The sequence below is a fragment of the Ambystoma mexicanum genome, chromosome 14 (genome assembly GCF_040938575.1).
Source record: "Ambystoma mexicanum isolate Mex_15411 chromosome 14, UKY_AmexF1_1, whole genome shotgun sequence".
NCBI classification, from domain to species: domain Eukaryota; kingdom Metazoa; phylum Chordata; class Amphibia; order Caudata; family Ambystomatidae; genus Ambystoma; species Ambystoma mexicanum.
Window position 1 is genome coordinate 110,965,122 of NC_090940.1, and position 12,210 is coordinate 110,977,331.

The window sequence follows — 12,210 nt, forward strand, 5'->3', positions numbered from 1 at the left end:
CCAAACAATGAAAACCGGGAAATGGCTTCCGGCCAGGGGCAGCTTTAAAACCTGCCACCTCACCCACAAATAATCCACAGGAAAGCCCAAGAATGCAATTCCATATCCCTGGATATTGCCTGTACCCGGAAAACATTGCAGCTTGAAAGGGCGCAGGTGCTTCACAAGCAAAACAATAACGGAGTGTGCACACAGAACATCTGAGATGAGAGGAACCACCTTCCCTGCTCAGAAAATCAGAAACTCAACTTTCCTGAAACCACAGAGTTCACGGGTTTCCCGTGGCTAAGCAGTCTGTTTTGAATTCTGAGACATGTAGTTTCCTGAAATTTCTAAAGGAAATAAAAAACAAGCAGCCCCAGAATCCAAAGAGAAAAAAACCGGCCTGAATGTCCTTCTCATGCGCGGCCATGGGAAACCTTGAGAGCTCTGCAGTGTAAATACCATGCAATGCTTCACAGCAAATTAGTTTGCAAAGCTATGCCTCAGTTTCTTATCCATTGCACAAGACGCCCAAATATAAAAATGTAAATCCTCACACATGTTTTATTGCTCTGTACTAACTGACATGAGGGATAACAAATGAAAACAAGCATTGGCAAAGCCAATGTGTGGGCATAGTATAGGTGTTTAGTAATAGCTGTAAAATGATGCATTAACGGGCCATGTCAAAACAGTGCCTGGCAAATGCCCATCAACAATACAAAAGCCAAAACGTTTGGCTTTCCAATCCTTGTTTTTAACAGGCCTTCAGTGCAAGGACACACAAACTCCTAATAACAACTGGCTGAAGGCATATTTGCTTAATCCATTTTTATTACACTCGTTTATAGCTACAATTAAGCCCTTAACTCTGGAGACGGCTTTGAAATAACACTGGCATGCACTTGCAGCACAACATTTGATCTTACTGCTTTAAAAAAGCTAGCTCAAAGAGATTCCAGGGGGATGTGTTTTGGGCAGAACCGAGCAGGTAGTGTGTGGAAATCACCATAGGTAGTGGCCTGGCCCTGTGCAGTCAATGGTGGGTATATAGCCAAACAGCACCAACAAGTGTGTGCCGCTTCCCACATCCCCTCTCCTTCCAACCTTTGCTTCAGGGCAATACTACATGCCTAAACCGAATAGCCAAAGCTAAACACGGATGGAGGTCAACGCAAATCAGGGAAAGGAGGAAGTGATAAGTGGGTCTCACTAGGGAGGGAGGGAGGTAGGAATGGAGCATATGCTCCTCCAGAAGTGGCTTGCCCTACATTAGACACTAGCATTAGCCATGCTATGTTGGTCCGTGCACCCTTCATTGATGCAAGTTAAATCTTATACTGCCTGTTGCTTCCCTCGTTTTAGTCCATACATTTCAGTACCTTGCATAAGTATGAAGGGATCCCTAGATGCTAGAATGGACGCGATAATTTATCGCGACTTGATATGTGAGGGCAGGGGGACATCACACATTCACATCTAGCTCAGCAGGTTCGAGTCCTGGCAAGGTCGACTCAGCCTTTCGATTGGGTAATGATAATTGTACATACACATGTTCTCTGTATAGTGCTTTGGATAAAATCGTTACATAAATGACAAGTTATTATTACATCTCTGTAATTCACCACACATTACATTTCACACACATGAATTTCGTGCAAGCACAGCACTTGGGATCTCGACGGACAAAAGAAAATGCACAGCTGCAAATCCAGCTGCTATGCGATCCGCATCCAGTAATTATGTTTGGCTTAGGGGGTCTAGAACAAATAGATTTTTCATCTATGTCTTGGCTTCCAATTGAGATTTCCTTTAAACAATGGGAAGTTATATCAATTAAGGCAACTGCAGAAAGCAGTGTGGCAATATGTGCATTTATATTACAGTATGGCTGCGCTTTTGTGCCATTTAGCCAGCCCCTTATTGCCTTTTTCAGTGTCTCCCTGATTCTTACCACGTTCCACTAATTCTGCAACGCTTGGCATGCTTTGCCACAGTACCTACATGTAAAGATTAAATACAAGAGTCACAAGTCGACGATTCCCACGCATTCTGATGTATGTGGTATCTGTTCAATTGCACATGGTTTTGTCGAATTGAAAAAAAACCGGTCTGAAGCATTGCAATTGCATGGCCGAGGCATCGGTAGGGGGCAGCAATGGCGGCATTCACGGAAAAAATGGCCACTGCCAGGGCCGGCCTTTGGGGCAGCAGCGCCCTGGGCGAATTGGCGCAAAACCAATCCCCTCCCCACGCGCCCCTTGTCAACAGGGGTAGGGGTGGAGGGGGCAGGAAGCGCCACTTTTTTCCTTCCTCCCCGCTCCGGCGCCTCGCAGGACGCTGCTCATGCTAATGCATGAGCGTCCTATTCCAATGCAAATCGCCTCGCTCCTGCATAGGAGCAGGGAGGTAATCATCTGATTTGCATCAGCACCCTATTGTTATTAAAGGCGCCCTGCCACCGGGGGTGCATTTAACAACAATATGGCGCCTGCCGCGCTTTCTCCCACTACACCAGCTCGGGGGAGCCCTTGAAAGACAACCCCGAGCTGGCGTGGCAGGGGGCTAATGGCGCCCCGTCGTCCAAGGCGGTCGCCCGGCCCGCCCTGCGGCCGGCCCTGGCCACTGCATCACTGATAACATTGGTGCACATGTGTGGACGGCAAAGTTGTTGGTCCATGTGTATGGCGAAGGGACTGGTAATGTTGTTCCAAAGGTAGAACACATTTCCACTCAGAAAATTACGTAGCCGTGCCACTTTTCATGTGACAAAGATAGATATTATTCGACTTTTCTCAACTGCGGTCACAGAAACATAGAATTCGATGGCTTGGAACTGGAGAGCCGTCAGCCCTGCCCCGGTCTGCACATTTTTCTTGGAAAGTCGCGAGCTGTACACCATTCAGAAACTACTTATACCTAGCTTGCAGGATCACATGCACGTTGTTCCCAGAATCCTTTTGTGTTCCTGAATGAAGTAAGCATGCGTGTCAAAATGCTCCTACCGCCCAGCACCAGCCAATTTAACAGATCGCTGTGCAACAGCATGGGCCAGTTGCTGAGCCATTTTCTAAATAAAACGCACATTTACAAAATTGATTTCATTCTATGAATGAAGAATGGCATGGGCTAATTGGCACAACAGTTTTTTCCCCGAAGTAGCACAGATTTAATTCCATTGGCAAACTTGTTTTCATATTTAAGTAAAATACGATTAGGAGCCAAACAAAAAATCAAAACAAGCTCCCAAAATGCAAATTACTTTAGATATTTTAAAAAGAATTATACTCGCATGAGTCAATGCATCATTTTATTTGGAAGATGCATGGTATATTTCCCATTCAAAGATGGCCGGCTTGTTTCCAGAGAGCTTCCTTAGAGGCAGTCATCCAAGATGGCTACCTCCATGGAAGAGCTCACAAATACTCAAGAGTTTAGAGATGGGCAGAAATGGGAGGGATTAGCCATAGGGATTACATTGGCTGGGGGCAGGGAATAGGAGGGATTACAAATGTATCCCTCCTCAAATGTCATCTCCATTGTATAAGCATTACAGACCCTCAATCAAAGCCCATATTTGAAGCTCTTATGTTAATGACAATAGTTTCGGCTTTAAAGGTAGTGCTTTCAGCGCCACCTAATAGCCCAAACTAAAAAGGAAAATAATACTGGTTTGGCGAACATGGTAGTAGGACATTTGACCGTTACATAGTTTAGGACAAAATTAAAGAAGCCTGGAAGCTCTTTTAAATGTCTTGGCGTAAGTAGTTCAAAGCATGTGTGATCAGCCTCTCAAAGCTTTATACCTTTTACTAGAAATACATGGAACTACCTGTAATATGGTGTCTTACAGATATGAAGCCCTTAATACCTCACCTGCAGAGGGATTTTTGTCTACACCCTGCAAAATTCATCTTGAAATTTGTTTGCACTAACGCACCTGGTGAAGTCCTGCGTGTGCCATGTAGTCAACATTTTTCGGGCTAAACATCTGTCGAAAGGGGACGGGCACCGTGAAGTCATCCTTCCAGATCGAAAGCAACAATCGCAGGAGTCCAACAGTCTTTACATCTTTCTCAGTTTGCTGACTCTCTCTCATTTCCCGAATCGAAGACCACATTTGATTTGGAACTCTATCCGAAACTTTAGAAAAAAGCACAAACATTTAGAAAAGCATAAAGTAGATTTCTATTGTACAAAATACTTTGGTTTTAAGAGTGCTTGATGGGCATCACTCATGCTCATCAAGATGCCGGAAATTCATGTGCCCGGGTCTGAGTAAAAAAGAGAACAAGATCAAGATATGCTAAAATCAATACTGCTCGACAGATTTAAAATGGGAAGGGAAGTGTCTGGAAACAAGTGCTGATGCCACAGAGCAAGCCGTCGACTTACCAAGAAGAGAGGCAAGCTCAACAGACAACTTGGCCAGCTGCTGCTCTGCCATTGGAGATATGTACTAAAAACAAAACAAGAAAAATGCACTGGTTACGCTGTGGGGGTAATTAATCAGGAATAGATCCTCCTGTGACAGTAATGGTGTATGGTGGAAAATAGCCACATGCATTACTTTGAGAAACGTTACCAATTTCTGGTAATGATAAAGTGCAAAGCACAAAGTCAATGATTCCAATGCAAAAGCAGTGGGCGTCATGATCACCTCAAATTAATGGTAACGGTTTTATGGACTTCAAACCCAAACAAGGCAGGATTGATGCTGAATATCCTTGGTGATGTGACCAGTAGGTTACACAAAGGCTTATAAAGTGGGGAACTGTCCCATCGACCCCTCCCAAGTAAAGGGCCTGTTTCATGACTTTCCAGAGCTACCCCGAAACTCCAGGAAACTAGCCGGCCTTTGCATGCTCCTTGCGGTGCGGGCCATTCTGCTTTGCTGGCTTCGCCCCGCACCCCCCACGCATGCGCAATGGCTCAACGCTCTCACATGGGCCTCAGACACTGAGGAGGCATGGTCCTGCCTACAACCAGTTCACTCGAGGCCTAGAAATGTCTGGACCCAGTTTCGTTCCTATAGGTCAGACCTAAATGCGACACCTGATACAACTGACCCAACTACTTCACCCGCCCATGCGGGTGTCTCACCCTGAGCCAAAGGTTATTTCATGTTGTCCTCGCACTGTATGCACCCTTGATGGAAACTGATAATGTTAGATGCTTTGCTTGTATGCCCGCATTGACCCTACTGTACCCACCTTGTGCTTACCCCCTGTACTGTTTGTCTGTACTCTGCTGCCAAGCTGTTCAATAAAAAAAGGTTTAAAAAAACAAAAATAAGAAAATAATAAAGTGGGGAACTAAAGCCCACAGTTATGTTACTCCCTAGGCATCCACACAGTCAGAAGGTGATACATTTATGGTTAGAAGCTTTGCAGATCTAGTTACATAGCAGAGCTGAGAATTGAATAAACAGAGATAGATGTTTTTAGGGCCCAACAGTCCAATACTGTCCCCATCTACCATGTTTCTTTGTTTTAAAGTAATTGCATCAGGACAATAATGGCGCTATTGTGTGAAGATGTAATCTGGTAGCCGTTGCTCTGCAAGCATTTATTTCTTACATCTAGAAAATATTTCTTTCCTTCATCCTAGGTTTCCATTTAGTTTCCTTTGTGCTGCTAACTGTTACAAAAACAGTTAAAAGGGCCATACAAGCACTAAACTAGCCAGTGTTACACCAAGCACAAAAGTACCCACTCTGGTAGCTAAAGTGGCCCCTCCCCAAGGGTCACTTTGGCCTCAGCTTCGGCGTGCAGCAAATGAGGAGGTTAGACTGATGAGTAAACCAACCTTCTTGTATTAGATAGAAAATACAGAGTGATCAGATAAGCAGGAACATACAGCAGGACCAGTGGTGGGCAGTCGGCACTCGAAGCTCTCTCGGGACAGCCCTTAGAGCGCAGGCTGTATAGCATATCCTATGCAACCACTAATATATTATAGCATTTGCACAATGGTGGGAGGTACTTGGCATGAAATTGCAGACCTTTGGCAATAGCTGTCAACATCTCACTTGTGACGCAGCCTTGCAGGGATATCGGCTGGGTACATTGTGTTGTATTATGGCATTTGCAGAAACCCTACTGTTATCTACCATATATGGTGCTAATGCTAAACTTGTAGAGAGCCAACGGAAGAGAAGGTCTAATGTGTCCCTTTGCATTGTTATGGGGTCTTGGTCTAATCTGCGCCAGGGGGGGTTTGGGCATGTCAGAGGAGCGGAGTGCAGAGGGAAACAGAGGGAAAGGCAAACATTGAACATCTAATGCCTAAATGTATGAGAGAGAGCCTCATGTAGCACACCATATCATAACAGAGGTAACAATACTACCACATCACCACGTAACATCCCTTTTCACATGTCAAGTTATGTCGGCAACACCACTGATCCCGAGCAGAAGAGGGAAGACCATACATGGAAATTATACATACCATATGGTAGTTATGATGAAAAAAGCTGATATTAGAGCCAGTGCTGCAAAATCAAAGTAGCCCATTTGCATTGTGAACAAATGTACAGACTAAGACAAACTTACATATCATGAGACGCAAGAAGAAACACGCATTAGCACACACTCGACTCTCTGCAACAATACATCTTATTACAATGAAGCAGTATTATGGATAACATTTTAGCAGACCCTTGCGTAGTTCGCATCAAACCGTGAAGGAATTTTGTAATGTGGGTTAAGGTTTAACGACTAGGGTGAGGGAGTATACCGTTTATGGGTGAGAAATAGTCAATTGTGTAGTGTTTGCAGTCCCCTTAATGCTGGTACTCCCAATGTTTGCATAGTTTGCTTTTCACAGGTGGTAATCATTACACCTAAAAGCAGTCTGCCCGGCTTATTGTTTGACCTTTTAAAGAATGAAAAGCAATGAATCCCACTAAGGTGCAATAACTGAACACGGAAGAGCATGTCCATGCAGCAATAACCAGGAACACAGTGAGGTAAGTGGGCTGCACATTAAGGCAAACGGATGTACAGTTCCCACTGAAGATGATATGCTATTGGAACCTTCCATCATGCATCAACTGCCAAAGCCTAGTCCTCCTTTGTATGCATAGATAAATAAATAATTTTCCTCTTCCAGAAATTGCATTCACCCGGCCTAAGAGTAAGGTGGGAAAGTGGCTTAAGAATGCAATGAACATGGACATCAGGAGAACTAACCAATTACCCAAGCAGATTTCTCAAGGACATTGGACCCACTTGGGTGTTGACTTTAGCCACTGAATCAAAATGGGTAAAAGGCTGCAAAAGTATGCACCGGCCTCCCATGCGGCAGCCTTGCAAATGTCTGAAAAGGGGATATTTCTCCGAAGGGCCGCAGAATTGGCAATAGGGTTATCAATGAGGGGACAATCTACCTACATACAGCATAATGAAATGCAAGATACTATCCATCTTCCTAAATATTGATTGGTAACAGGAACACTGTGTTTAACCTCCACATAATCGACATATAACCCAGTTGATTTTCCAGTCTCCTTTGTCCTCTGCCAGCAGCATATAAAGAGCCCTTTCCGCATGGGAAGAAGAGGGTTTGGAAGAAAACAGGCAATGGAAACGTCCGATTGAGGTGGATGTCGGGACAACATTAGATTTTAAAAAAGCAATGTGTTCTTAACAATAGCCTATTATTGTGGATACAGCATGGAGGGTTCCTCAAAACAAGGGCAGAATCCAACGAAGCCCTCTGGCTGATGATGTGTGTAATGGATACCAAAAAGGTCACTTTTCAGGTTAAATACTGCTTATCCGCTTCGTGCACAGGCTCAAAAGAAGGGTCCTGATAGCCGTGTTGCTGGTACCCAGGAGCCATGCAGTCAGAATAATCAGCCACAGCGCGCTGGGGTGCAAAATGCTGAGGTTCATTCCAGAGAGGAGATCCAATCAACACACCAACAGCAGGTGAACCAGGTCTGGATTTCAGCAACGGCAAGACTATACCAGACCTCTCAAGCTTATCAATGCTAGACACTGCACAACCTTCCCAATGGGTTCTCCATTGCTTTATTTATATATTGTGCACTTGTAAGGCATTTATAGATCAAGTAAATTGTGTTTCAAAGCGCCCACAGGACAACAGGGAGGGAACATGGGAATAAAAGGCAATATAACAATGAAGAGAGAGGCGGTCCTACTAGGCCTTGTGAGCATTCAGAACTTTGTTGTACTTCACTTCGACAAAATAACTGACATTATTTTTTTAAAAAGAGGTTTCCCCGAAACACGCCTTTTACCCTCCCACTCCTACCCCCCCACACCACATACCCCTTAAAACATATATAATCTTTACTTTCCCATAAAGTTATTTTGTCAACATAAAGTACAACGAAGTACTTCACTTCTATAAAACCACGGTTTATGTCCCAATAACCGGCGAGAAGTATAATTACTGGAAAAGTGCAAAGAAATGCATCATAAGAAAAATTGCCTTTTGGGGATCTCCCGCTTAATTCATTTAATTGTGTACTGTATTACTGTAATAGGTTTTGCACAAACAAAACCATACTAATTAAACCAAAGAAAACAGTGATGCAGGATCTAGAGGACACAAAGCATTAAAAGATGGGGGATTGCTTGGTTGGTTTAAGCAAACCTGGGCATGGAGTTGAGGAATAATAAACCGGCATCAACAGCAAAATTCAACTAAATGAACAATCACTTTTGATCCAAAACAACTATTAAATTCTGAAGTTTATATACTGAACGTGAAAATCATGACTTATGAACAGACGCTACGTAATATCAATTTGCCAATAGTTTTCGGAAACTGAGGACTTTCTGCCATTTTGGGTCCACTCCCTTCTTAACCTTGCTTTCTAGTGTGTGGAACGTTCTAAATTCCACACACCTCTTCCCATCCCTTTTACTCCCCTTCCCTTCCCCCTCCCGTAGACTGCAATACTGCACTACTGGCGCGTATGTTCCTTGTCTTTGTTGCTCAACTGATGTTCCCGTTTTTGGCTCCAATTCCCCAGGGCTCCCCACCTCTTGCAGCGCAGGCCTGCAGGACAAACACATTGCATTTCTCTTGCAGGTTTTCACCATTTTTTAAACTAGAAAAAACGCATAAAAGTTAAAACATACATCGATTATTGTGCTGGATTGGTTTGTGGAGCTGAGGGTAGGGGGGTAGCAATGCATTACAATTGGGCACAGGATTTGCTGAAAGTTGCAAACCTATCAATACCTTCCTGCAGCGAAGGGTTCGACTCAGCCTATGAAGCAGGTTTTCAAGTTGGCCGAAGGGAACGGTCTCGTCATCATTCCGGGGTCCAACTGCGATACACAGCACTTCCTGTTTGGCAAAACAATGCAAGGCTGACGATTAAGAAGACATCCAAAACAAATCTAGCATTACACAAATCAAGTAGCGGATGTTTGGTCATTACTGAAGAAAATGAATCACTAGAAGAAATAGAAACAATCCACCAAGTAGTGTATTGCTTGAACCTTGTATTAAAAAACTCTGCAGGTGTGGTATGGGCAAAGGCCCAATGGTCCCCCACCATGCTTTTTGCCTCGAATTTACAACCTGATAAAAAATGTAACACATTCTATGTGATGAAGCAGACATATGTAACTGAGGAGGCACAAAGACTGATGGGCGTTGCCTTTTAAACTTAATTATAATAATATTTAAGGAAGTATTGTGTCCCATCAGAGGTAGTATATTTGTGTTTTTTGTTGGGACCTTAAAGGTAATGAAACTATCAGATCTTAATGCCACGAAGAGAAACTGGTTATGAATAAAGCAAATCAACATCTAGCCTCCCTAGGCTTTGGAACGTGATCCAACTGGCATGTAAGAGCTTGTGTCTCATGCATGGAGAGGCAGGTTATCAATGATTGTCAGGAAAGAAGGCCAAGAGCAAAATAAAAATAGCTGGAAATCAGCGGAGACGTCTGATATAATAATGTGCTATGCATGGCAATACCTCAAAATCTGACTAACAGTACACGCGACGGGGAGGATGTGTGCATGGGGTCAAGCATTGAAAGGAAAAGGTGTTAGCAAAAAAGGTTCTGATTCTGCCAGAAAGCAGAGAAGAATGGTAGAAAGATGAAAGAACAAAAAAAGACTGACCAGCTCAATCACCACCCCTGTGAGAAGAAGGACAATTCAAGTCCCATCCCTTTTGACCTGGATAACCCATTTGTCCCCGAACCTCCACCCCCATCGTTCCATATCTCTTCTACCTATACTGAATCCACCCAGTCTACCATGAAACCATCTGGATTGTCTTCAGATGGCTGGTTTGCTGGTTTCTTCAAGGAGAGTATCTCCACCCTTGTCTCATCCATATAACATCTCTACTTCTTCAGATTCTCCCATGGCCCCTTCCCAGACAAACTATCGCTGATCAAAGCCAGCATTAAGAAACTCACTCTCAACCCTAAAGACACAGCAAACTCCTGACCACAAGCTGTAATGGTAAGAGTAGAGGATGACCTTTGCAGGATTTTAAGATTTCTGCGGGTACTCTGTTAGTTTTTCTCAACTTTTCCATGGGTTTTGACACACCGGATCATCACATTCCAATGGATCACCTCACAACATGGGCTCTTCTGGCACACACTGCTCAAAAAGGATTCCAATAGTTTCTGTCCAACAGATTCACAAAAGTCTGTCAAAGCCAACATGATGTACCAGCTATTCTCTCTCATTGCAGAGTCCCACAAGGCTCCATCATGTCACTCACCCTTTGCAACATCAACATGCTCCTAGAAAACATCCTCAACACCACCAGTGTGGTTTACCACACTTATACCAATGACACCCTAATACACAGGTATCCCACGATAGGGCTCCCCCAGCCAAATAATGTATCATCCATTCTAAGCCATATCCCAATATGGATGAATGATATTGATATCCTGTCAAACGTCTTCGCTAATTTAGTCTTAAAAGATCTGGCCAAATGGGCAGAAGATGCACAGATACTCTCCCTTTCAGATGGGGTACAAAATAAGTATGAGCATGATTGTTAGTGGTTTCACACTACTGTTTTGTCTTGCACAAGCAGGGAAGGTATCTGGACGAGAACTTTATGTAACAGCTTTAGATCTCTCCTCTACATACGACAATGTTGATCGTGCCACTTTGTGGAAAAAAGTGAATAAAGTGGGGCATTAGTTAAGGTCTGCTCAGTATGTTACAATTATTCTACTCCGAAAACTCTGTCACGATGAGGCTGAATCGAGAGGGTGAACTGTCCAGGAGCATTCCAGTAAATAGAGGTGTTTGTCAAGGACGTGTCTTGGCAGCCACTATTCAATATCTATTTTGCTGACTTATAAGAAGTGTGTCCGAATTGGAAAAGTTGGCCTCCAAAGTGTGGAAAACTAAGGTTAGCCTGTATAGTATACACGGACGACCTGCTGCAGCTAGACTTTACACCAGTGGGCCTGTAGTGTTCGCTTAATGGCGTTACAGACTACTTAGCAAAACATGGTCTGATGTTGAATCTGCAAAAATCCCAGATTATGAGAATATCTAACAAGACGAAGAAGAAATCATATAACTGGACGATTGGAAATGTACGAGTCACTGAGGTAGAAGCGTTCATCTATTTAGGCTTCCAATTTACATCTAAAACAGCTCAGACGCTGCAGAGAGATAGACTAGTAGTGAAACTAAGAACATGCACTTCAATGATGAAACTAGTTAAGAGACGTTTATGTGCCTATTCCTTGACTCCGCTTATTGAATTCTAGTTTCACCAATTACATTGCATGCAATCTAACTTAATGAGGTAAGCAAACAAAGTCTCTGGACAGATTAGAAGGGCAGATTTGGAGAGGTCCTGTCCCCGCCAAAGTGTGTGCCAATCAGTGTCATCAGATTAGTGTGCCAATCAGTGTCATCAGATTAGAGCCTGGTATACAGTCATGGTGGTCACAGTATGTTTCTAAAAGTTTAATTCTCTACCTGAAAATGTTGAACAGTGTTGGGACTAGTATATTTACAAATCTCCTACATATGAAAAAGAACAGTTTCTTAAATATTTCTAAACAAAGATGTTTTCATTTTATAAAGTATATGGATTTGGATGAATCAATCTCAGAATGGGCTTTGAAAAAAGCCATAAAAAGATGGGACAGTATATGGGATGTGAATGACTTACAGAGGGCTATCTAGATATAGTAGAGTTGGTTTATCTTATCTTTCAAGTCCACAATCTAGACTATTGCGCTC

At 43.3% G+C, this 12,210-nt stretch overlaps 1 protein-coding gene across 2 annotated transcripts in view; it reads right to left on the minus strand.

Moving 5' to 3' along the window:
• Positions 1-12,210, minus strand: part of CDAN1 (codanin 1) — a 563,981-nt gene that overhangs the window by 29,799 nt on the left and 521,972 nt on the right. Inside the window, exons 24-26 of one of the 2 annotated variants that reach the window (XM_069638654.1) lie at positions 9,202-9,309; positions 4,378-4,441; positions 3,923-4,125 (exon numbers count right to left, since the gene is read on the minus strand). In XM_069638654.1, coding sequence (XP_069494755.1) covers positions 3,923-4,125; positions 4,378-4,441; positions 9,202-9,309 — 375 coding nt within the window. The remainder of the gene's footprint in view (positions 1-3,922; positions 4,126-4,377; positions 4,442-9,201; positions 9,310-12,210) is intronic. The other variant, XM_069638655.1, reaches the window with a different exon arrangement.